The sequence below is a fragment of the Durio zibethinus genome, chromosome 28, assembly GCF_047325235.1.
Source record: "Durio zibethinus cultivar Kanyao isolate XHJ-2024 chromosome 28, ASM4732523v1, whole genome shotgun sequence".
NCBI lineage: Eukaryota > Viridiplantae > Streptophyta > Magnoliopsida > Malvales > Malvaceae > Durio > Durio zibethinus.
In genome coordinates this window covers 15,485,780-15,510,663 of record NC_143189.1, presented here as the reverse complement: position 1 = coordinate 15,510,663, position 24,884 = coordinate 15,485,780, and the positions used below count along the sequence as shown (strand labels likewise).

At 37.4% G+C, this 24,884-nt stretch overlaps 1 protein-coding gene across 1 annotated transcript; it reads right to left on the bottom strand.

Annotated features, from left to right (window-relative positions):
- Nucleotides 1-250: 250 nt before the first annotated feature.
- MMT (methionine S-methyltransferase) lies at nucleotides 251-23,766 on the bottom strand. The gene is made up of 12 exons (XM_022869031.2): nucleotides 23,502-23,766; nucleotides 21,804-21,997; nucleotides 21,466-21,672; nucleotides 21,269-21,364; nucleotides 15,641-15,829; nucleotides 15,382-15,570; nucleotides 15,050-15,286; nucleotides 12,915-13,049; nucleotides 10,988-11,305; nucleotides 10,643-10,822; nucleotides 1,154-2,113; nucleotides 251-770 (listed from the first exon to the last, which is right to left on the bottom strand). Exons 1-12 carry the CDS (start codon nucleotides 23,713-23,715, stop codon nucleotides 447-449), a joined length of 3,243 nt encoding a protein of 1,080 aa, XP_022724766.1. The 5' UTR covers nucleotides 23,716-23,766; the 3' UTR covers nucleotides 251-446.
- Nucleotides 23,767-24,884: the final 1,118 nt, after the last annotated feature.

Sequence of the window (24,884 nt, the reverse complement as noted above, 5' to 3'; positions counted from 1 at the left end):
CCCAGCCATGTGTTCTTTCGTGATTGGTTGACATATGATTTTCATGATTATTTTTATATTTATTAATTTGTAGGATCTTTATTTAATAAAAAAATTCAAATTTTTTATTTTTATAGATATTTGTGAATTTAAAGTTCCATCTTTTTATATTATTTCAAATACATAGACAGAGTAAGATGATAAGGCAGGATTGGTGCAAAAAAAAAAAAAAAAAAAAAAAGAAGGTAAAATTAAAGGTTTAAAATCATGATTTAAAACACAAAGTAATTGCATTCCTTTATTATATGCTTGAGGAATGATCACATGGAGAAGAGCAAATAAGTAGCAATGGCTTTATAAAAGCACTTGCCCAAGCAAACAAGAATCATCTTTCTTTAAAAACCTGTGGAAATGGTTTTTCCATTATGCCTTGCACTGAACTAGATAATAGGTAATGATAGCAAAATTCAGTTATCGACTATGCTTTTGAATTTCACTAAACAAGCCAATGCTTGCTCAAATTCACTATCTTCCAAGGCAATGGTGAAGCGACAGTAGCCAGGAATTCCAGTCCATGAGCCACTATTGATGCACAAGCCTGTGGTCTTGGCAATGGCTTCCCTGATGGTTGCGTCGTTGAGCATAACTTCATAGGTGGCACCCCTTTCACCACTGTCTGTGTCTTTAAGTGAAGGACAGAGCTTTACAGCCTTGTTGAGGAAAGAGGGCTTTGCCACCATTGAAACACCAGCACAGGGTCTAAGCACATCCCACCCACATTTTTCAAGGGCCTGTTAAAAGAATAATAACAAAGAAAAGTTAACTGCAAAGTTTGAGGGAAAAAATGCGACTTACATATCTAGCATTCAAAACAATCCACTCAAGGACAACAAATAAGATTATGCCAGGAGTGGGATAACTAGATTTGGAATTAACTGGTTGTAATTACAGTAAAAATTTAGTAATTGATGCAGATCAAGTGCTATTTTTTTAAAAAAGTAGTGGGATAAGATATTGATCCACACCTGCTTTAAGTATACCTTTCATGCTTCCATTAAAAAAAAAAAAAAAGCATATCTTTCACACATGTTAAGAGAAACAAATAAAGTTATAAATAATAGATGGCGAGAGTGAACACCTCGGACTCGGAGATGGAAGGGGAAGAAAAGGTTACCTCTTTCAAACGCTTAGCTCTGATTTCCAAATTTCTTATTTGTTCTGTGACAACATCCAACATGCCTCCTTTCTGCTCTCTCAGAGCCAGCAACTTCTTGATTGCATATTTATCTGTACTATGAGGTTTGCTTAAGCCAGGAAAGCCATGAAATGCATCAATTAAAAGTGGTTGGTTTAGAGCCAGAAATGAAAATTTCAATGCTCCACTAAGCAGTTTGAGAGACAGTCCTCCAAGTAGAGAAACACAGAAAGAGGATTTGTCAGAGGAATACAGCTCTGACAAACAGCCCTCCAAATTCCAGCCACCCCAACCTTCAAAGTCGAATTCCAGTCCTGAGAATGAAGTATCAATCACCACTCTTGCCCCAACTCTTGCACACGCAGTTAAAATGTTTTCCATCTCTTTGTTGCTGTAAAGCAAGCCAGTTGGGTTGATTGTTGGACCAGAAATATATACCCAAGGCCTTTTCACCGTCTCAAGCACTTTGTTGAGTATTTCCTCTGTCAGCTTAAAGCCTTCTTCAGAGTTTGTAGGGATGTTTACAATATTTGCTTTCAAAAATTTGGCAGCAGAAACATAATTGCCATTAGAGCCAGCTGGAAAGCACATAGTTCCACCTTCATGAACACAGCAAAGGACCACCTTACTGAAAAGAGCTTGCAAGCAGTCTGAATATATAAATTCTGTGCTGCTATCAGTTGGGAACCCATAATTGCTCTTAACAAATTGCTTTATAATAGGAGTGACATCAATTTCAGACTCAGCCATATTTTGTCGTGCAAAACTTTCAAAGATAGCAGCCTTAACTAGAGAAGGAGTTGGCAGGAACCATTGATCCACATCCATATGTACAAGGGAGTTTCCGTTATCAGAAATGGATAATTCAGCATTATTAAGGACTGAGATTGCTGAAGTAGAAAACCCAATCACCTCAACTGATTTGGACTTTTCAGATCTCTGTATGAAAGTAGAAAGAGCTCCTCATATGAGAAGAAATCTTAGATTCAGAAATAACAACGCACAGTAAAAATTCACTTTATATATAATAGAACATGAAAGGTACGTGAAAGATATCTATAAGAAAATATATTTAACATTAGATAAGTGCACCTCTTAGAAATCATAAATCAAGTGGTGGTATCCTGTAATGGTTTGATTTAGAATTTTTCATGATGTTATATTTTGGATTAGCTTCTTGAACATTTGCTAATGAGTTTCAGGATAGATGCTAAATGTGGTATCACCAGCCCAGGTTACTTGTTACCATATTCGCTTTTTGTTGTTTTATTGCCCCTTATTTGTTGTCCATCTGGGGGTGGGGTGTTTAAGTTGCATTATCCCTTATATTAAGGTTGGTTAGTATGGTGCCTAGGCATTAGTGACGGTGGGTGTTTAAGTTGTACCATCCCTTATATTCAGGTTAGTTCTCTTCTCCACCTATTGCTAATTTGATTTCAGGTAGGATGCTAAACAGTTAAACCATTCAAGAACATATAGTAAGAGAACATCTTAGAAATCATAAATCAAAACTTTTCCCAAGTTCTCACCCCGGGCTATATTGAGCAAGCCCATCTGAATTCTTCCTTGTACAGGCTGAGTGTCATGAGCCAACCTTGTATATGGCCATGACCGGGACTTAGGTTGCCATGAGCCACCCATGTATAGGGCCATGGCCGGGTAGATCCCTTGTGCTAGGAAAAGTGTCCCCATTTCAAACATTGTAACGGTCACTGGTAGCATAGCTCTAAAATCTCTAAGGCTCTTTAGGGGGTGAGCCGGCAGCGTAGTGTTGGGCTGTCTCACCGGGTGCTATGCGAGCCTAGGCCATCCACCAAGGGCTGCCCCCCTGGCCCTGGTGATGGTGGGAAGTCCCGATGTATGATTCCCGATTATAATAAAATTCACTCCGATTGAATGTCCCAAATGTTGCCTCGATGTGTTTTTCTTTTTCTCAATGTGAATGTGCCTTGTTGTGTGTGTGCTTAAGATTGATTTCGATATATTGTGCCTTATTGTGAATGCTTGGGACTAACCATGGCTTATGGTTATTTGTTCAGATATCGATCTATTGAAGGCTGACTTGGGTGGGAGCGTCCATTCAAGTGCCGCACGGTCTATTGCTTGTTGAGAGAAAGTATAGTCCGTGACACGTGGTATCAGAGCACGATTGAAAAGTGCTAGAAAATGGATGAGATGGCCATAAGTGGTGGACCCAATCATCAACAGAGAATTGAGGAACTTGAAGCCGCGGTGGCCGCAATGAAAACTCACATGGCGACTAAAGACCGAGTGATGGAGATCGAGACAACCCAGCGGGAGTTGTCCGATACTCTGCACAACGTGAGCGAGGAGGCTAGAGATGCCTTGAATATTCTCCAAAAGGAGTTTGAGGAGCTCAGAGCACAGGTGAGCATCTTACAAATGGCTATGGCCAGATCGGGTTCAAGCTCGATGGAAAGGGGAAAAAGGCCCAAGGTGCCGGAGCCTCAATGTTATGAGGAGGCAAGGGATGCTAAGGAACTTGAAAATTTCTTGTTTGACATGGAGCAGTACTTTCAAGTGGTACACACGGATTCAAAGGAAGACAAGGTAGCAATGGCGTTGATGTACCTCACAGGAGATGCCAAGCTTTGGTGGCGCTCCAAGTTTGTCAATGACGAGTGCCCGATTAAGACTTGGACGGCCTGAAGCAAGAATTGAAAAACCAGTTTTTCCCTGAGAATGTGGAGTATATGGCTCGAAAGAGACTCCGAGAATTGGTGCAAATAGGATCAGTGCGAGAGTTTGTAAGGAGCTTTTCTACTTTGATGTTGGATATTCGAGACATGTCCGAAAAGGACAAGATGTTCTATTTTCTTGAGGGCCTCAACCCTTGGGCCAGGACAGAACTACAAAGACAGAAAGTGCAAGACATGGCCACGGCCATGGCTGCAGCTGAACGTCTCCACGATTATAATGATGACTCCTCAAAACGGAAAAATCCTCCATCATCTGACAGTAGCTTCAACTTTGGAAGTGGGAGAAAGATGACTAGGTTGGACCGGCCCTTCAATGGAGGATCAGACAGGAGGTCCTTTGGTCGAGATAGCACCCAACCCAAAACAAACAACACAGTGATTTTCAAGCCTAGGCAACCGCTAGCTTGCTTTCTTTGCAAGGGGCCGCATCGGGTGGCCGAATGCCCGCATAGAGGAGCCCTTAATGCCTTAAGAACCTCGTCTCAATAGTCCGCAAAAGCGCCAGAGAGCGTTGAAGAAGTTGAAAAGGAGCCAGCCAGGATGGGCTCAATAAGGTTCCTCAATGCCCTCCACACCCAACTGAACACTATAAAGAAAGAACAGAGTAGAGGCTTGATGTATGTCAGCTTAATGATCAATGAGACGGCCACCAAGGCCATGGTGGATACGGGTGCAACCGATACTTTCATCACACCAGAAGAAACAAAAAGGTGTGGTCTCCAAGTTAGCAGAGACTGTGGACGAATAAAGGCGGTCAATTCGCTAGCCTTTGCGATCAGTGGAAGCTCCAAGAGTGTGACAACCAAATTGGGGCCATGGGAAGGGAAGGTAGACTTTACAGTTTCCCCATAGATGACTTTGATGTCGTCCTTGGATTGGACTTCATAATGTTGGCTCAGGTGATCCCTATCCCCGCCGCTAGCTGCTTGTTGTTCTTAGGGGAACACCCATGTGTGGTGCCAGCCAATATCTTACCAAAGAGTGGGAAGAAAATGATTTCAGCTTTGCAGTTCAAGAAAGGGGTAAAGAGAGGGGAACCCTCCTTTGTGGCTATGCCAATCTACAAAGAAGGGTCGAAAGTAGAACCAATACCCGATGGCGTGAAAAAAGTGCTGGAAGAATTCAAAGAGGTGATGCCAAAGATGTTGCCTAAAGTTCTACCCCTCGACGAGTAGTGGACCATGAAATTGAGCTCTTCCCAGGAGCGAAACCCCCTGCTAGAGCCCCTTATCGCATGGCCCCGCCAGAGTTGGCCGAACTAAAAAAACAGTTAGATGAGCTTCTACAAGCCGGGTTCATCAGACCATCAAAGGCTCCTTTCGGAACGCCAGTGCTATTTCAGAAGAAGCATGATGGAAGTTTGCGATTATGTGTTGACTACAGGGCCCTGAACAAAGTCATCGTAAGAAACAAATATCCTATCCCTCTTATAGCAGACTTGTTTGATCAATTGAGCCGGGCCAAGTACTTCTCCAAATTGGACCTGAGATCTGGCTACCATCAGCTCAGAATTGTTGAGGGAGATGAGCCAAAAACCACTTGTGTAACACGGTATGGTGCATTTGAATTTCTTGTTATGCCCTTTGGACTAACCAATGCTCCTGCCACATTTTGAACATTGATGAATCAGGTGTTCCATGACTACCTAGACAAATTTGTAGTCATCTATTTAGACGACATAATGGTATATAGCTCCACCTTGGAAGAACATCAAGAACACCTGTGCCAGGTGCTTCGAAGGTTACAGGACCACTAGTTATATGTAAAAAGGGAGAAGTGTGCATTTGCTCAGACCCAAATCCATTTTCTCGGTCACATTGTCGGACGTGGCCACATTCGAATGGACATGGAAAAGGTTAGGGCCATCAAGGAATGAACAACACCGAAGAATGTTAGTGAGCTCCGCTCATTTTTGGGACTAGCCAACTATTATAGAAAGTTTGTGGAAGGGTACTCTCGCAAGACCACGGCCCTCACGGAGCTATTGAAGAAGGAGCATAAATGGTGTTGGACGAATGAGTGCCAAGAGGCCTTTGAAGGATTGAAGAACGCTATTATGAAGGATCCCATCTTAGCTCTCCCTGATATTGAAAAGCCTTTCGAAGTTCAGACGGATGCATCTGATTTTGCTATTGGAGGAGTGCTTTTACAACAACATCACCCGATAGCATTTGAAAGTAGAAAGCTAAGTGAAGCTGAGAGGAAATATACGGGCCAGGAAAAAAAGCTCTTGGCGATGGTTCACTGCTTGAGGGCTTGGCGACATTACTTGTTGGGTTCACACTTTGTCGTGAAGACAAACAATGCGGCTGTTAGCCATTTCCTCACCTAACCAAGGCTTACAGCGAAACAAACTAGGTGGCAGGAATTTCTAGCGGAGTTCGACTTTTGTTTTGAGCACACTGCTGGAAAGACCAATCAAGTGGCGGATGCATTGAGCAGGCGAACAGATTTAGCGGCCCTTAGAAGAATGGCCCCAATGGCGGCTAGTAGAGCCATTATAGACATTCATAAGTTGATTGGAGATCATTTAAGGAAGGACCCGTAAGCCTATGCCATCCTGAAGCTAGTGGAAGAAGGGAAGTCCAAGTATTTCTGGCAGGAAAATGCGATCTTGTGAACCAAGGGACCTCGAGTGTTTGTGCCAAGAGCAGGAGGTCTGAGACAGATGCTGATGAGGGAATGTCATGACACACTATGGGCCGAACACCCGGGCTGGCAACGCACCTTGGCGTTATTGAAATAGGGATACTATTGGCCCCACATGCGACAAGATGTGATGGACTATATGAAGACTTGCCTCATTTGCCAACAAGACAAAGTCGAAAAGAGGAAACCTGCGGCCATGCTTGAACCATTATCAGTACCCACTAAACCGTGGGAAAGCATCTCCCTCGATTTCATTTCGAGCCTACCCAAGGTTGGTGATCTTGGAGCTATCTTGGTGGTGATTGACCAGTTCTCTAAGTACGCCACATTCATTCCCGCTCACAAGTATTGTACAGCGGAAGACACAGCTCGACTATTGTTCAAACATGTGGTCAAATATTGGGGCCTCTCTCAAAACATTGTCAGCGATAGAGATCCGAGATTCACGGGGTCCTTCTGGAGAGAACTTTTCAAGATATTGGGGTCCCAACTCAACATCTCCTCAAGCTATCACCCTCAAACTGATGGTCAAACGGAACGGTTCAACGGATTACTAGAGGAATACTTGAGGCACTTTGTACAAGCCAATCAGAAGGACTGGCCTTCATTATTGGATGTTGCTCAACTCTGCTTTAATTCCAACAAAAGCTCTTCCACCAACAAGAGCCCATTTGAGGTGGTCACCGGACAATTATCAAGGCTACCCCACACTTCCTTGGAACAATATGGAGGAAAAAATTTGAGAGCCTTCAACCTCAACAAGGAGTGGAAACAAAACACGGAGATTGCACAAGCCTACCTGGAGAAAGCATCAAAGCGGATGAAGAAATGGGCAGACAAGGGTCGCAGGGCTCAACGATTTCATGTTGGTGATTTGGTTCTTGTCCGACTAGTTCCTGAACAAACCAGGTTCTTGAGAAAAAGAGATCGTAGACTGGTGCGCAAATATGAGGGTCCAGTAAGGATCTTTTCCAAGGTGGGGAATGCTTCTTACAAAATCGACCCACCAAAGTGGATGAAGGTGCACCCAGTATTTCATGTGAGCAACCTGAAACCTTTCCATGCAGATCCTACAGATGCTAGCAAAAGGGAGCCAACCAGAGCCGCCATCACCATGAAGCCACCCTCAAAGCGTCGAGTCGAAGAGATCTTAGCCGACAGAGAAACCAAAATATCTCGAAGACTAGTTCGAAAATACTTAGTGAAGTGAGAGGGATTAGGACTAGAAGAAACCAGCTGGAAAAAAGAACACGACCATCAGAGATTTCAACGGAAGATTGAAGAATTCCAAGCCAGCAAGTCGACGAGCACGTCGATAGAATAGGTGGGGGAGGATGTCATGAGCCAACCTTGTATAGGGCTATGACCGGGACTTAGGTTGCCATGAGCCACCCATGCATAGGGCCATGGCCGGGTAGATCCCTTGTGCTAGGAAAAGTGTCCCCATTTCAAACATTGTAACGGTCATTGGTAGCATAGCTCTAAAATCTCTAAGGCTCTTTAGGGGGTGAGCCGGCAGCGTAGTGTTGGGCTGTCTCACCGGGTGCTATGTGAGCCTAGGCCATCCACCAAGGGTTACCCCCTTGGCCCTGGTGATGGTGGGAAGTCCCGATGTATGATTCCCGATTATAATAAAATTCACCACGATTGAATGTCCCGAATGTTGTCTCGATGTGTTTTTTTTTTTCTCGATGTGAATGTGCCTTGTTGTGTGTGTGCTTGAGATTGATCTCGATATATTGTGCCTTATTGTGAATGCTTGGGACTAACCATGGCTTATGGTTATTTGTTCAGATACCGATCTATTGAAGGTTGACTTGGGTGGGAGCGTCCATTCAAGTGCCACACGGTCTATTGCTTGTTGAGAGAAAGCATAGTCCGTGACACTGAGCTTAACTAGACCTAAAGGAGCTTGAACAATAATCAAAGCTCAAGCCAAGCTTAATAAATTCTGTTCAAGCTCAGCTCAGCTGAGTTAACTCAGCTCTAATCCAAACACAATCTCACACCAAGATCTCAGCTTAAGCTGAAAAATAACGGCTTAAAACCCTAAAAAAAGGAGGGCTTTAAAGCAGAGGTAAATCATAATTGGAGCTGCCCCCCCCCCCCCCCCCCCAAAATGAAAATTTTTATATACATATACATATATTATTTTATCAATAATTTTTAAATTTCTTTATAAATAAATCAGTTAGGCCCCCTCAAATCTAAATTTATTGTGTTCATATATATTATTCTTTATTCTATATATCTATTGAATATACAATAACAAAATTTATTCCTATGTAAAAGTTACAACTCTAACTTGGGTTTAGCGTTAATATATTGTTTTGTAATACAAATATTTACATATTAGCATACTTATAATTGTAAGTTTTGTTAAAGATTTGCCACTGGCTTAAAGCAGTATAACCTACAATTTGAGGCTAGATTTCATGGGCCAAAACAGTCCTTTTTAGGAGAATGAATGAGAAAGGTGCTCATTTGTAGCAAAGCCCCCCCTTCCCCAACCCGTTTGATTCTTTTCTGCAATTAATATGGGAAGAAAAGTTTTCTTCTGTTTCCATACAATAGCTATCATGTGTCCATTTTTCAGCATAAAAAATGCTTATTCTGCAATAATAATTTTAGAAAACTACTGGATGGCTTTAATCTGTTATATGTCTGCTTTTCATTGGCATTTAAATCATAATTTGAATTGTGTTAAAAGATATCAAAGCTTATAGGAGTCAACAAGACAAGGATAAAACAAGCCATTATCAAGTTTGTCATGAATGGACTAAACAGTTTGTTCATGAACAAAACGGAGTTCAGCTTACTAAAATTTGAACTCAGTTTACTAATCGAGCCTAAAATATTATTCAAACTTGCTTGTTAAGCTTCATAAACGAACATAATCAAGCTCTAACCGAGCTTCTTCCAAGGTGGTCAATGAACGCACCAGTTCACATACACCCCTATGAACTCACTAACTGCTTATACTTTTAGGTTGATTAATTCTTTGACCTGGCATCAAAATCCAAATAGTCCTATTTCAGTCCACATGGAGGGCCTGTTATTTTTTCAATTATTTTCTTGAGCCTATGACTGAAGGGGAGTTTAAACTAGCACTACATCCTACATAAACTTGGCTTTGGGTATTATGGTCTTGTATTCAAGCGGTGGCCCTACACTTAATGCCCATTGGTCTTGATTTGGATTCTTAACAGAATTCAACAGCAGAATAATCAAACGAAAAGAGAAAAAAAAAAAAAAAAAAAACTTAGGCTACAATCTTGTGATAGAAAATCTTGAACAGTTCTTAAAATTCTTCTGCCGAATGACTGTTTTTCACGAGAGAAGGTTCAGAACTAATATGGTACTTATTGATGACTCTATAGTTACAATAAATGCAGAAGAAAAGATTGATAAGCTAAAACTCAATGCTTCATCATCAATTTGCCATGAAAGACCTAGGAGAAGAACTAAAGCCTTTTTCTGTGTAGAGGTTGAACACTCATCTAATGAATGAAAGATTCCTCAGCAGAAATATGCTCTTCATCTTTTAAAAGGATTTGGTTTGTATGCCTAAAAACATGCAGCTACCTACGGCTCTCGAACAGCAAGTATAAAAAAAAAAAAAAAGGATAGTAACCCTATCAAACATCCTGAGAAGTATGGAATTCTTGTGGGAGCATTTCAATGTCTCAATTTTGCACACCCAGATATAACATTGCTGTAAACTGAGTATGTCAATTCATGCATGATCTGAGTGAATTGATCTAATAATGAAAATTTTTTGACCTGTTGATGTCCAGCTTAACTTCATGTTCTTAATGCAGAAGCACCATGACCAAATATCTATCTTTTTTTTTTTTGCAAGGTACATAAAGCACACTAGAAACACTTAAATTCAGACAGATATTGTATGTACTGCACTAAAGAAAAAGGTTGTGAACATTCTTTATAGTGGTTGCCTGTTCTTATTGTTAAGAGAAAAATGAATCCTGGTTACTTTTGATGTTAATCTGAAATATATCTATACTTACACTAGTAAGTAAGAATGCCAATGGAAGAATGGTGTATTCTATTCTATATACTCAAGAATTAGTTGACAAACCTCTGGATGTGGACGTCTGTCCGTAAGTTGAAAAGCTAGAAGCTCATGAAAAATACAACCATAGTAGTACTGGCTAATTAATGATGTATTCCCTTCAAGTACTTCCACAGTTTTCGACAAGGCCTTCAAGATGGCCTCTTCTTCTGAAATTACAAAGGCAACTTCTAAATCTGAATAAACCTGTGAAGAGGTTTGAGCCACAAATAATGAGAATTTCTGAAGTAATAACAAACTAAAAAGAAAAAAAGAGATTGAAACTGAAAGTCCATTTGATGGCTAGGAATGTTACCACTTAAATAGAAAACCCCATGGTGATGGGTTGACCAAGTTTCCTTAAAAATGTACCTGATTCTTTACCAGGCCACAAAGGATTGCTGCATGTGATGGCAGAGGAGTTCCTGATAGATATTTTAGTACTCCACTGGTACCTGGAAGGCTGGATAATTCAAAGTGATCGGAGATGTCTAAGAAAAGACGAGACCCAATTTCTCCGGTGGCATCTAATAGTTGCACAAAAGCTGAACTAGTAACAGTCTCAAAATGAGCTATCCCAGTAACCACGACCTGTGGCTTTAGCTTTTTTATCAGCTCTATCATTAAATCTGACTGGCATGGTGCTTCAATGACAGTAAGTACATTCTCAGACAGGCCAGTTTCTGCAGTCTGAACATAGATATATAAACTCAGCAACTACATTGATGGAGAATCAGTTAGGCTTTCATTGTTTACAGTGTTATATAGTAAAACAGGCTGTTATTGTTTATTGTGTTATTAGAGTTTAGGTTTTAGTTTATAAATACTAAATGGCCCAAAATTATAGGAATGGGGTTTTGTTGCTGACTTTACAAATTTTACCTTGAAGTGACATAAAAGCTAGAGGTTCCCACCTAAAGTAAGTATATAATGAAGGGCGATATTGGAATAGTGTTTTCCATTTTGTGAAAGTGGACATTATTTTGAAACATCCTACAACATTAAAGTGGACATTCAATTTGAAATGGAGGGAGCATTATCTATCTGTTTTCCCCTATTTGTTCTACATGTTCTAATACATTCTCAAGTATTATGGTTAATATTAAAAAAGCGAAAAACCAAAGTGATTTCAGACACCTTCCAGTAATCCACCAGCCAACCAATGATTACTTTCCTAAATAGGGTTATATACTAGCTCCTGTGAAGTCATTAAGTAGCATATGTTTAGCCATTTAGGCTAGCAATGCATGGCACTTACAAGTTCATGAAGTCAGGAGACTCAAAACATATATAGTGGGGAGAAAGACAAATGGTATAAACTATAAAGACCATAGGGCATTTGAATTTAAAAGCATCTATTGTAAAATTCATGGTCAATACTCCTAAAGAGGGCTATTTCAATAGCTCCATTTAAGTAACGGGTAGCACATATTAGCAACTTTGGTTGGGGATGCAGGGAATAGTGATAAGTTCGTCAATGTGAACCTCTAGGTTGCAGACATCTATATTTGAAACTGGAAGCATTTAATTCCAAATTCCAGCAAATCAAGAAGTATTTATTACAGAGCTATCTATCAGACGCAAAATCCCTTACTTTCTTCATTCTTACATAAAAAACCTAACCCATATATCATGATACTAAAATAATATCATTACAAAATACAGAAGAGATTTAAAAAATAAAAAACAAAAAAGACCTTCATCATCTTTTAAGTATGATTTATGTCTCCTTGTGCATTCATTTGTCCAAGTTGCATGATAAAGTCTAATGCAGCATTTCAGAACAAGTTATCTGTGGCTCACTTACAATTACAAAGCTTCACTATAGAGGTGTAATCAAGCTAAGTTGAGTCAATAACTGATAAGCTCAAGCTCAGCTCGACTAAGAAACTCAAACCTCAAGCTTAAGTTGAGCTCTGTCGAGGTCTATATTTTGTACTCAAGCTCGGCTCAACAAAATAATCAAGCTACATTGATCTAGAGCTCATGAGCCCAACTCAATTCAGCTCAATTATCATCAACCCAAGGATAGCAAAGGTAGACTTGTGGCTTGAACTCAAATTTAAAACTCAAATAAATCCTGTAAATAAATAAATATTATATTTTATTTATATATGTGTATAACATTAGAATTTTCAAAGCTCAATTAGGCTTGCAAAGATCAACTTGTTATATGAGTGGCATGAGGTTGAGCTCAGCTCAACAGTGAACAAGTCGAGTTTGTGTAGCCGAGCTCCGTTTACAGGTCGCTAAAAGGCAGCTTGACTAGTTTACAAGCTTAATCACAAATAGAACATACCTCAACAGCCAAAGATGTTAACCATTGCCTGGGTAAGTTCTGGGTCAAATGCTCATCAACAATTGCAAGGCGAGGGGAGAACAGCCTAAGAGCATTCTCAATTGCCACAGTCCTCGAAGGAAAGACAACAACATTCTTGCATATAATTGAAAATGACAAGTCAGAAGCACAGATAATAGTTAAGGTAATCAGATATGTTAAAACAGCATTTGCCTGTGCGCCGCTTTGAGATGCAGAAACATTGTACTCAGCTGCAAACTACTTTTAATTACAAAAATAAAACAAGGATAGCAGCTATTTGATGTATCTTCCAATGTTCAAGGAATTTAAATTTTTGCATCCAAATCCAAGATGTTATTAACAAAACTCTTACATCAGTATTATTACAGAAATTTCAAGCCACCTAACTTGTTGACATTGAAAATTCTGACATTATTTGAAGCTCAATATACAAATGGTGGAAACCAGAAAGACATTACTCACAACTGGTAGTATGTATTAATGAAATGAAAAACCCATAAGGTCACCTTGGAAGCTATTTTATTGATCAAGCATCACAAAGCTAAGCCCAAAAATTAACATAAAACTACAAAGGCGACCATGGAAGAAAGAGGTATATTACATTATTTTAATTTGCAATATGCCCAAACAACTATTATAAGGATAACCTGAAAATACTTATCTCATACAGCAGAATATGACTAAGGATATCGAATAACTCTTGGGTGGTTAACTCTAAGTTAATTATTGTTGTATAATGCACAAGTATACCTCAAAAGACAAATAACACAATATTCTTTTCCAGTCATAGTAGAAAAACAAACTAAGAAGCACCAAACAGCTACACTTTGGCACTTGCATGATAGACGGCATTTGCATACACGGAGATTGACACAATTTATCCATGATAAAAGGGATGTTTACCAGTTATCATCCTTATTTCACTTCTTTGGGGATAATTAATTACATTCACTGCCTTCGTATAGCCTTTTAGTCTTGTACCACCACAAAATATAAACGTATTGATAAAGTTCCTAAAAAATAGCTTTACTAGTAACAAAAAAATACCAGAAAGAAAAATATGTTACCATTAATCAATTTTTCTCCTTTTGGTAGACAGTTACATAATGACCAGCCAACCAGATTGATCTCAAAAAAAGATACAGATATAGAAAATTCTATCTATCTATTACTTAAAGGGTTAGGTCACCATGTGTTTGCCTCCAGAATCTAGATTGCTAAGTATAGAACCATCTGGATAGATACAAACTATTTTACTGCTTCATGGATATTTTAGCATATTCATTACAAGACATGAACACATAATCCTTGTCACATGAATTATTCACCATTGAACTATTGCCAACCATAATATATGACTGAGACATACCCCAACAACTAGCATTACTGCTATAACAAATCCTCGACATGATATGTTCCCAAGTTGAATGTAAAATTTAGTTAAAGGTTTCTCCAAGTAAATGCTTTTCTTATTCAGATGCCAACAGTCAAATGAGTACTTTTTAATATGCTTATTACTATCTTAAGCATACTAGCACAGGTTAAATATGTACATTAACTTTTGTAACAGCCTTTTATGTTTTTCATTTTAATTAACTGAAGATTAAACTAATATTCAACCCAGATAGCTTTATTCCATTTCCTTCATGTCTTAAAAAGTTAAACCTACAAACACTCAAGAAGAAGCCAAAAGGCAAGTTTAGCATATTGTAGAATAATACAACAAGAATACAGGTTGAATTACCTCCCAAAATGTAAGAGCCTGCCTATACGAAAATAAAAATAGATAGAGCAATCACTCTACTTGATCAACTACGCTTACATGATATCAAAAAATGAAAGGATGTTAATATTCATGGGTTTTCAACATTTGTATAATGATACCACAGCCTATCCTTCTTTTCTATACCAAGCCTCTGTTCAATTCAACAATTACACATCATAATAACATGTTACAATGGAAATTCACAACCATTTTGATTTGCATAAGAGAAAACAAAACTCTAGCAAATTACTAGCAGCAGGCAAAATGATTAATCAGATCATTCAGGAAAACAGAAGGGAAATAACACGAAAAAGAAGGGAAAAAACAAGAGTCAAGAGTGTTTTCTTACATCAGAAGTAAGTGGAATATGGTGGTATGTTTTCATAAAGCTAGCAACTAGATCACGAAATCTTTTGCATCCAGCCGGTGGCTCATATGGGAAGTATGAATTCTCTTTCAAAGAACTGGCAAGAAAAGCCAGGAATGGAATCTTCTCATCTGCAACTAAATCATCTTCAAAAGACAAATCTAAAGAGCTACTGATCTCTTGGAAGCCACTATTAAGAAATTCAAATATTACTTTGACCTGTCAATTTAAAAGAATGATCAGCCATTTTATTTTTCCCAAAGCAAGGCAAAGACAACCACTCTCTAAAAGCCAAAATCTTGATGAAATCCCACCTGGTTTGGTTGACGAAGGTGACAACTGTAAACTGACAATGCATGAGAGATACGGCCACCAGCCTTTCCATAAGCCCATGCTGTTCGAGCACAAATAGGCTGATCTCCTGAAAGCCCCATAAAAAATTCAAAACGGTGTGGACTATTCTTCTCAATTTCAACTAAGGCCGAAATATCAGTGTCCCCAGCCTGTAACAATATCTTTCAGGTGAGTACATCTGGATTAAAAATGGTTACAAGAGAAAAGGGGTTTACTTGCCTGAAGAACTTTGGTTTGCCAAAGCCTGGTGACACGAAAACCACGTCTTTCAAACAAGCGTTTACATACTCCTTGCCCTGGTCGGCCTCCCATATTGAAGATCATAATACCTGCAGGTTTAATGACAGCAATTCCTTCCTCAACTGCCCTTGCAATCAGACCTAAGCCAAATTGATCCTCAACAAAACCCTACATAGCAGAAATGAATGAAATTATTAAGTTGATGCATTCACATAGGAGATTTCTTAAAATTCTTTTCTTTTTTTTTTTCATAAGAATGACTTAGTACAGGATATTTACAGATTTGACAGCAATCTTGTTGTCTTAGCATATTTTATAAGCAAATGATCTAAGGATTGAAAGAAGGTAAAACATAGAACCCGACGCTTAGCTTAGTTGGTTCATGCGGCCACCTTTAAGGGTAGCATTCAGCAAGTTTGTGGTTCAAATCTCTACACCTGCAACCCATTCCCCTATTCCCAAACTGCAGTCTCCTTTGTGCCAAAGAAAAAGAAAGAAGATAAAACGTACATGAATGATAACTAGAGTGAACGAACTCTATATGATACAAGAGAGAGAATTCAAAGTTCACAAAACTTTTCAGGACAGAAAAGGATTTAAAATTTTGTGCCCTGATAGATTATAACTGTGGGAAAACACTTATTTACAGCTGGTTGTAATCTTGTAATCTGTATATTTATATTTGTATCTCTAGAATTAAGTATTTGTATCCCTAGAATTAAGGAAGATTTAGTTTCCTAGTTTAACCCCTAGTTAGTTGTATATAAACCTAAGATTCTTGTATAATTCTGATGAAGCAGTTTTCCAATATACATTCAGTTTTCACACTAATTTATTTCTTAGTGTTTCCACATGGTATCAGAGCTTTAGGCTCTTCTTGGGAAGAAAAATTTTCAGCCTTCATTGCTGACTTTTTTAGGCCTTCATTGCCGAATCCTGTTTAGGCCTTCATTGCCGAACCCTTTCAAAGAAAGATATCACTATCACTCAATTTGAGGAAATGTTAACTGGGAAAATCACTGGAATACTACAGATATCTCAGAAACAAGGAGAGTTCAACAGGGAAGAGATTGAAAAGCTGAGAAACTTATTGAAAATCCTTGAAAAGCCTACTATGGTATGTTCTTTGGGTAAAGTTTCTAATTCAGGTAAAGCTTTCGGTTCTCATGGATTAAATGTCTCGGCTAAGCCTATTACGAGTTCTTGAGTCATTGACTCAGGAGCCACAGACCACATGACATATTCCCCACAAAAGTTTAGTACATATAACCTATGTCCTAGTAATAAGAAAATTGTTGTTGCTGATGGTTCACTTACCACAGTGGCAGGATTAGGAGATGTTCAAGTTAATCCCTCGTTTGTTCTCAAAAATGTTCTTCATGTTCCTGGATTGTCTACTAATCTGATATCTATACAAAAACTTACCAGAGATATGAATTGCAAAGTAACTTTTTATCCCTCTTATTGTGAATTTCAGGACCAGAGTTCGAGGAAGATGATTGGACTTGCTAAGGAGAAGGATGGACTATACTATCTTGAGACATCAAATAACACAAGTAGTATCAAAAATAGTTTACCTTTGTCATTTCTTTCTGAAAAATCTTCCAATAAAGACAAAATCTGGCTTTATCATTTTCGTCTTGGACATCCTTCTTTTGGAACTTTGAGAAACATGTTTCCTTCTTTGTTCAAAGAATTAAATGTTGAAGATTTTCATTGTGATATTTGCGAATTTGCAAAACATAGACGTGTGTCTTTTCCAATCAGTAACAAAAGAAGTTCTACTCCCTTTTACTTGATTCATAGTGACATTTGGGGTCCCTCTACAATTCCTAATATTTCTGGTGCGAGATGGTTTGTTTCATTTATAGATGATTGTACTAGGGTCTCTTGGGTTTTTTTACTTAAATCCAAATCAGATGTGAATAGTGTGTTTTTAAGCTTCCAAAACATGATCCAAAATCATTTTGGAGTAAACATCAAGAGATTTAGGTCTGATAATGCAAAAGACTACTTCAACCAGAGTCTATCCACCTATTTCCAAAAGGAGGGGATTATCCATGAGTCATCTTGTGTTAATACTCCACAGCAGAATGGAGTGGCAGAGAGGAAAAACAGCCATTTACTAGCCACAACCCGAGCATTTCTTTTTCAAGCAAATGTACCTAAATCTTATTGGGGGGAAGCTGTTCTCACTGCCACACACATTATAAATAGGTTACCTTCAAGAGTTTTGGGATTTAAAACTCCTATGGAACTACTCTCACAATTTTATCCCAACCTCAATACCACAAACAATCTCACACCTAGGATATTTGGTTGTACATCATTTGTTCATGTTCACAGTCATAACAGGGGAAAGTTGGATCCAAGAGCGATTAAGTGTATTTTTGTGGGGTATTCCTCAACTCAAAAAGGATATAAGTGTTATCATCCTCCTACCAAAAAATTTTATGTGTCTGCAGATGTCACTTTTGAAGAAAATAAACCATTTTTTACTCAATCTTATCTTCAGGGGGAGACTTCATTCATGGAAGATAAGGATAAAGACTTCTTTTTGCTTGATTTGCCCCCTTCTTCAACATTTACACCCATTAATTCTTCTGAGTCGAAACCTATTTCTGCTGAGCCCAAGTCAAACACTGAATTTGAGTCTGAACCCATTCCAAATACGAAAGATGTGACAAAGGATAATATTGTTCTTGATTCTATGAAGGAATTACAGGTGTACTCAAGAAGGAAAATTCCAGATCCTGAACCAGTGCCAGTCCAAGAACCTGATCCTAACTCTGGAAATGAGATAACTACAGTTTTTGACTCTGTTTCTCAAAATGAGCATGAATCTCCTAGAACTATAACTAGTGATTATGATTTGCCTATTGCCATTAGGAAAGGAACTAGAGAATGTACCAAGCATCCACTATACCCAATATCTAATTTTGTGTCATTTGAAAAATTCTCACCATCCCACAAAAATTTTCTTGTGAGCCTAAACACTATTTCTGTTCCAACTACATTATCCGAGGCATTATCTAGTGAGAAATGGAAGCAAGCCATGAAAATAGAAATGGAGGCCTTAGAGAAAAATCAGACATGGGAACTGGTAGGGTTGCCTAAAGGAAAAAATCCAGTGGGGTGTAAATGGGTTTTCACTGTAAAATACAAGGCAGATGGTATTGTTGAAAGGTATAAAGCCATGTTAGTGGCTAAGGGCTACACTCAAACCTATGGAGTGGATTACCAGGAAACCTTTGCTCCAGTTGCGAAGATGAATACAGTTAGGATTTTGTTATCATTGGCTGCAAATTATAATTGGCAGCTTCAACAATTTGATGTAAAGAATGCTTTTTTACATGGTGATTTGGAAGAAGAAATATATATGAAGGTTCCACCGGGATTTGGAGGTCATCTAGAAGCAAACAAAGTATGCAGGCTAAAAAAGGCTTTATATGGCCTTAAACAGTCTCCTAGAGCTTGGTTCGGGAGATTTGCCAAAGTGATGCTAGCAATGAGATATAAACAGAGTCAAGGAGATCACACATTGTTTATCAAGCACTCTGATTCGGGGAGAGTCACAGTTCTATTAGTGTATGTTGATGATATAATTGTAACTGGAGATGATGAAAAAGAGAGAGAATCTCTAAAACAGTGTTTGGCTAGAGAATTTGAGATAAAAGAGCTAGGGAGATTGAAGTACTTCCTAGGAATTGAAGTAGCTCACTCACGGCATGGTATTTTTATCTCACAACAGAAATATGTGATGGATCTTCTGAAGGAAACTGGGAAGCTTGCATGTAAACCTGCAAATACCCCTATAGATCCTAATCATAAAATTGGAGAAGCTAATGAAGATACTGCTGTAAATAGAGAGATGTACCAAAGATTAGTTGGAAGACTCATTTATCTCTCACATACTAGACCTGATATAGCATATGCTGTGAGTGTGGTAAGTCAATTTATGCATAGTCCTAAAGAAGTGCACCTACAGGCTGTCTACTGTATATTGCACTATTTGAAGGCCAATCCTGGGAGAGGTATCTTATTCAAAAGAAATTCGGGGTTAGTTCTAGAAGCATATACAGATGCTGATTATGCAGGTTCAGTAACTGATAGAAGATCCACCTCAGGCTACTGCACTTTCTTAGGTGGTAATCTTGTGACTTGGAGGAGTAAAAAACAGAATGTGGTGGCAAGATCAAGTGCTGAAGCAGAGTTCAGAGCAATGGCTCAAGGAATTTGTGAACTACTATGGTTAAAGATTATCCTAGAAGACTTGAAGATCAAGTGGGGTGGACCAATGAGACTCTACTGTGATAACAAGTCTGCGATAAGCATTGCACACAATCCTGTGCAACATGACAGAACAAAACACATTGAAGTAGACCGGCATTTCATAAAGGAGAAACTAGACAGTGGGTTGATTTGTACACCTTATGTATCAACCAAGGCTCAACTTGCAGATGTGTTGACTAAAGGTCTCAGCAGTGCAACATTTCAAGAAATTATTTTCAAGCTGGGAATAGAAAACACCTATTCACCAGCTTGAGGGGGAGTGTGGGAAAACACTTATTTACAACTGGTTGTAATCTTGTAATCTGTATATTTATATTTGTATCTCTAGAATTAAGTATTTGTATCCCTAGAATTAAGGAAGATTTAGTTTCCTAGTTTAACCCCTAGTTAGTTGTATATAAACCTAAGATTCTTGTATAATTCTGATGAAGCAGTTTTCCAATATACATTCAGTTTTCACACTGATTTATTTCTTAGTGTTTCCACAATAACATGTCCAGGTTTCCAGAGTTAAGCCAAGTTCATCCTGAAAGAGCTCTAAATATAGAATAATAAAAGAAACAGAGACACTCAATCATGGATGCAACCTTTTTGCCAAAATATAACAGTGTTCTATTAGTTACAGGAACCATCGAGATTGGGTTCATGGCTATGGGCCCATACTTGATGAAAAAATAATAATAAAAAATAAGTGTAAAGAAGGAAAAAAGGAAACAGAGGAAGACTAATCCTATTCACTGTACCAAAAGGGAAAACTAAAACATGGACATTCTAAAAGACATTTAACTAGTTTACTTAATTTCCAGATCAAAGTTGAAATAATTAAATAAGTAGCACTATTAATATCCACCCAAGTTTCAGGCATGAGCCAAGAAAAGAACTTATGCCATTGTATGAAAGTAATTATAGACAGCAGTTGCTAATATGAATTTCTGATGTTGAATTATCTTGATAAGCTCACAAGCTGAATTGACAGGAACCGATCACTAGAGATTTCTTGTTGAAAGCTAGCACACAAGGAGCCAGCATGTCCACCTAGCAGATCAGTTTGTACATTTAAATTTTATAAAATCAACCCAAAGTTAGTCTAGCTCTAATAATCAACAAGTGCAGAGATGACCCCTAAGTTTCTTTGGAAGAGCGCCAGCCAATGTTTATGTCTTGGTTAAAAGTAAGTTTACTGTAAAAAAGAACCTTATTCAAGACCACGGGCATGAATGAGTAAACAGTCAGATAACTAAGCTTGTAGCACTTTACTAATTTTCTAACAAACTACACATTAATTAGCATGGAATAAATAAAGTGTCATCCAACCTGAAGTGCACAATAATTACTCAAAGAGTATAGAAATTCCTCGCTTGCATTTTCTGTGATCATTTTTGACATTGCCTCTGGGTTTGGATTTAGAATCTGCAAGAAAAAAAGGAAATTATAGTGGGACTAGGATTTTATGTAACTTCATTATTTACTATATTAGATAAATCTATATGAATTGTTAACTGCAACAGTACCTGTGGTATGCATCCAACAATTCGTTCAAGTTGAATATCATGTTCCCTACAATAAGCCAGCAGATCAGATTCATGAAACTCCACCCTGTCCAGTAAGGTTTTCTTTTCTTCATCATATATTGGTTGGCCTTTCTCATCAAAAGCATTCATGTATAAGTTTATCCAAGAAACCTTCACTGCTCTTGGATTTATATCAAGGCCATACACCTGCAGAAGATTGTTCAGGCACATAAAAAAAGATTATTGATGAGCATCAAATACTTAAATTGTTTATGCGTAAGGAACACGAAAAACATTCTCAGTTTGTGCCAATAGAATGAAAACCACAAAAAATGAACCTTTTCAGGCAACCATTTCTCAGCAATGGCTATTGTTATCCATCCATTTCCACAGCCAAGCTCAGCAACTGTCTTGTCCATGAAAATGGAATCTGGGTGTCTATTGAGTCCTTCATAAAAGGTAAATGACCAGTCTTCTGGTATAAAAATGCTAGGGATCACCAGCATTGTGAGTTTCTTCCTTCCTCGATAACCTGCACTTGGTGCAAAATATGTTAAAGCAACAAAACTCATGAAGCATGACAAGCATATTACAGGCTATTTATCATTCTGCTATATAAAAAGTAAACAGATGAGCAGGAACCATTACTAAATTGAGTGAGATTTAATGTGTGCACACATGTCTGCATGCCCATATGTGGCTTTCATTTGAAATAAATTGGTGTAAGATTAACAATAGAGATCTAAATTAAATAATAGAGCCAACGTTAAAAATGGTTATTGGAATACGGGTCGAGTCAAGTGTACCCAAATCCATTAGTACATCTACATGGGCATATATCTAAATTCTATTTAGGGTTGAGTTAAAATTTTATTCCTTATAGGATTGTACATGTGTGTTATTAAATTCTGTTGCTAATAGAATGTGAAATGTGCAATATGCATAGATACATATACTAGTGCAAATGAGAATCTCAATGACGCTAGTAAAACTTCTTTCTCCTAAACTATCTCTAGCCTAATCCAACGAGTGATTATTCAAGAATAGATCAAGAAGTAAGTCATTGGAGGCTCGTGAAGCAAGCATATCTTGAAAATTGATATTGGCATTGGAGTAGGTAAATCTAAACCTATTGGTTTGGCTTCAATGGTATATGTCAATATAAGGCACTATAGAATTGAGGAAGAAGTGAACATTGCCACAATTATGAGTCAGTTATTGGCCATTGATAGCCTAAAAGATACTATATTGGATCCCATCATTTGTAATTTTGCATAGTATATTTCCTAGGGTTAAAGTCATGTATGACCCTTAAATTATAGTTAAATATTCAATATAGTATCTGCACTTTAAAAATCTCTACCTGAACATGAATTTGTTAAATAATGTGATATTTGCCCCTAACATGACTAGCTTCAAACGATGACAAATGCGGATAAACAACTCTCCAAGTACCACATTAATTAACAAATTCATAATTCAGATACCACATTAAATATTTTTAAAGTTCAAATATCATATTAAATATTTCATTATAATTGAAGCGCCATTCACAGCATCAACCTTATTTCTTATATAGTTTTGAATCTCTTTCTGAAACCGAAATTTTCATTTCAAAGAATCCTTCTATTTGGTTATAGTATTGGATTGACATGGTTTGTTTATGTATTGCCAGTAGACGTTGCTTGATGAGCTTAGCTGTCTAGGAGGCAGAGAATATAATCTAAACATACCAATTTCATTTTAAATCAAATCAATCAATGCTCATGTGCCTTTCCCTGCTAAGAAATTTAATTACTTTATTTTGTGGGACAGGGATCGGTTTCGAAGTAAACGACAAAACCAGACATCGTTATCAGTTCTGTCTTTCTTTTTTTTTTTCTCGGGAAATGAAGACTCCAGCAATCTTGATTGGTTTGGTTCCCTTGATAAGCGTAAAAAGACAAAGCAAAAAACAAAATGTTTTCTTTAAGGCCAAAAAGAAAAAGAAAAATCAATATTCATAAAAAAAAAGTTGTTTAATTATAAATTCCTACCTTCATACTGGTTCAAATGAATGTCCTGGATCCGGAAATGGTACTTGTGGAAGCAATCGTCGGAGGATCCGACCCGGGAAAAAAGATCCGAAAGGAACACCCGAGCGTCAGAGCGGCTCTTGGGATCCTCAAGCCTCTCCAGAAGCGATCTGAAGGCAGCGTACGCAGCATCACCCGACTGCTGGCACTGCTTCAAAAACTCCTCTACCGCCATTTTCACGCACACTCTCTCTTTCTCCAATTTCGGTTTCCGAATTCAGAGAGCAATTTTTTTTTGTTTTTTTGGTGATATCAGACAACAGAGTTCAAATATAGAATAGTGTATTTTAAAATTACTGCAGTAAGTTACTGCAGTAAGTTACATAAATAGAAAAAGACTGGGATATTTTTAATGGTTGCTTTTCCGGAGTTCAAATATAGAATAGTGTATTTTAAAATTACTGCAGTAAGTTACATAAATAGAAAAAGACTGGGATATTTTTAATGGTTGCTTTTCCGGAGTTCAAATATAGAATAGTGTATTTTAAAATTACTGCAGTAAGTTACATAAATAGAAAAAGACTGGGATTTTTTTAAAGGTTGCTTTTCCGGAGTTCAAATATAGAATACTGTATTTCAAAATTACTGCAGTAAGTTACATAAATAGAAAAAGACTGGGATATTTTTAATGGTTGTTTTTCCGGAGTTCAAATATAGAATACTGTATTTTAAAATTACTGCAGTAAGTTACATAAATAGAAAAAGACTGGGATTTTTTTAATGGTTGCTTTTCCGGATTTTATTTCGCTTTGACTTTTCGTTTTGTAATACGCGTCATTTTTATTAATATCCCATTATTTATTTTAAATCTAACACTTTAAAATAAAACATGATACGATGTAAATAAACGATACAAAAATAATAAAAATTAAAATTTTAATAATAATCATATATTAATTAAATAAAATTAAAAAAAAAATTTTATGTTGATATAAATTATAATATATAATTTTTATATAAATTATAATAAAATATATAAATTTTAATATTTTATATTATATAAATACAAAAATAAGTATATTTACTTAAATTTATCAAAATGAATGTTGAAAAATTAATTTCGATTAAATTAAAAATAATGATAATAATGAAATGATTTGATAAAATTTTTATTATATTTTTATAATTTTTTTTTATATATGAGATGCATAATTTATTATATTTTGTATAATATGTGCATTCACATGTGAAAAAGTTAAAATCAATGCTTTTTTGTTATTGAAATTTTTTTGAAAATTTTGAAAATTTTGTTTATTTCAAAGTGTATTAATAGATTTTATAAAAAATTTTTGACAATTCATAGATGATGAAGAGGAGGAAGAAGATCAGTCTAACATAATAATA

What these genes read in the sequence shown, in the direction of transcription:
- MMT (XM_022869031.2), bottom strand. Translation starts at nt 23,715, where the DNA reads ATGGCGGTAGAGGAGTTTTTGAAGCAGTGCCAGCAGTCGGGTGATGCT. An exon ending in GTAATTATTGTGCACTTCAG is followed by an intron (nt 15,830 to 21,268) that starts GTTGGATGACAC and finishes TCTGCTATGTAG; the next exon opens with GGTTTTGTTGAGGATCAATT. An exon ending in ACCTTCGTCAACCAAACCAG is followed by an intron (nt 15,287 to 15,381) that starts GTGGGATTTCAT and finishes TTAAATTGACAG; the next exon opens with GTCAAAGTAATATTTGAATT.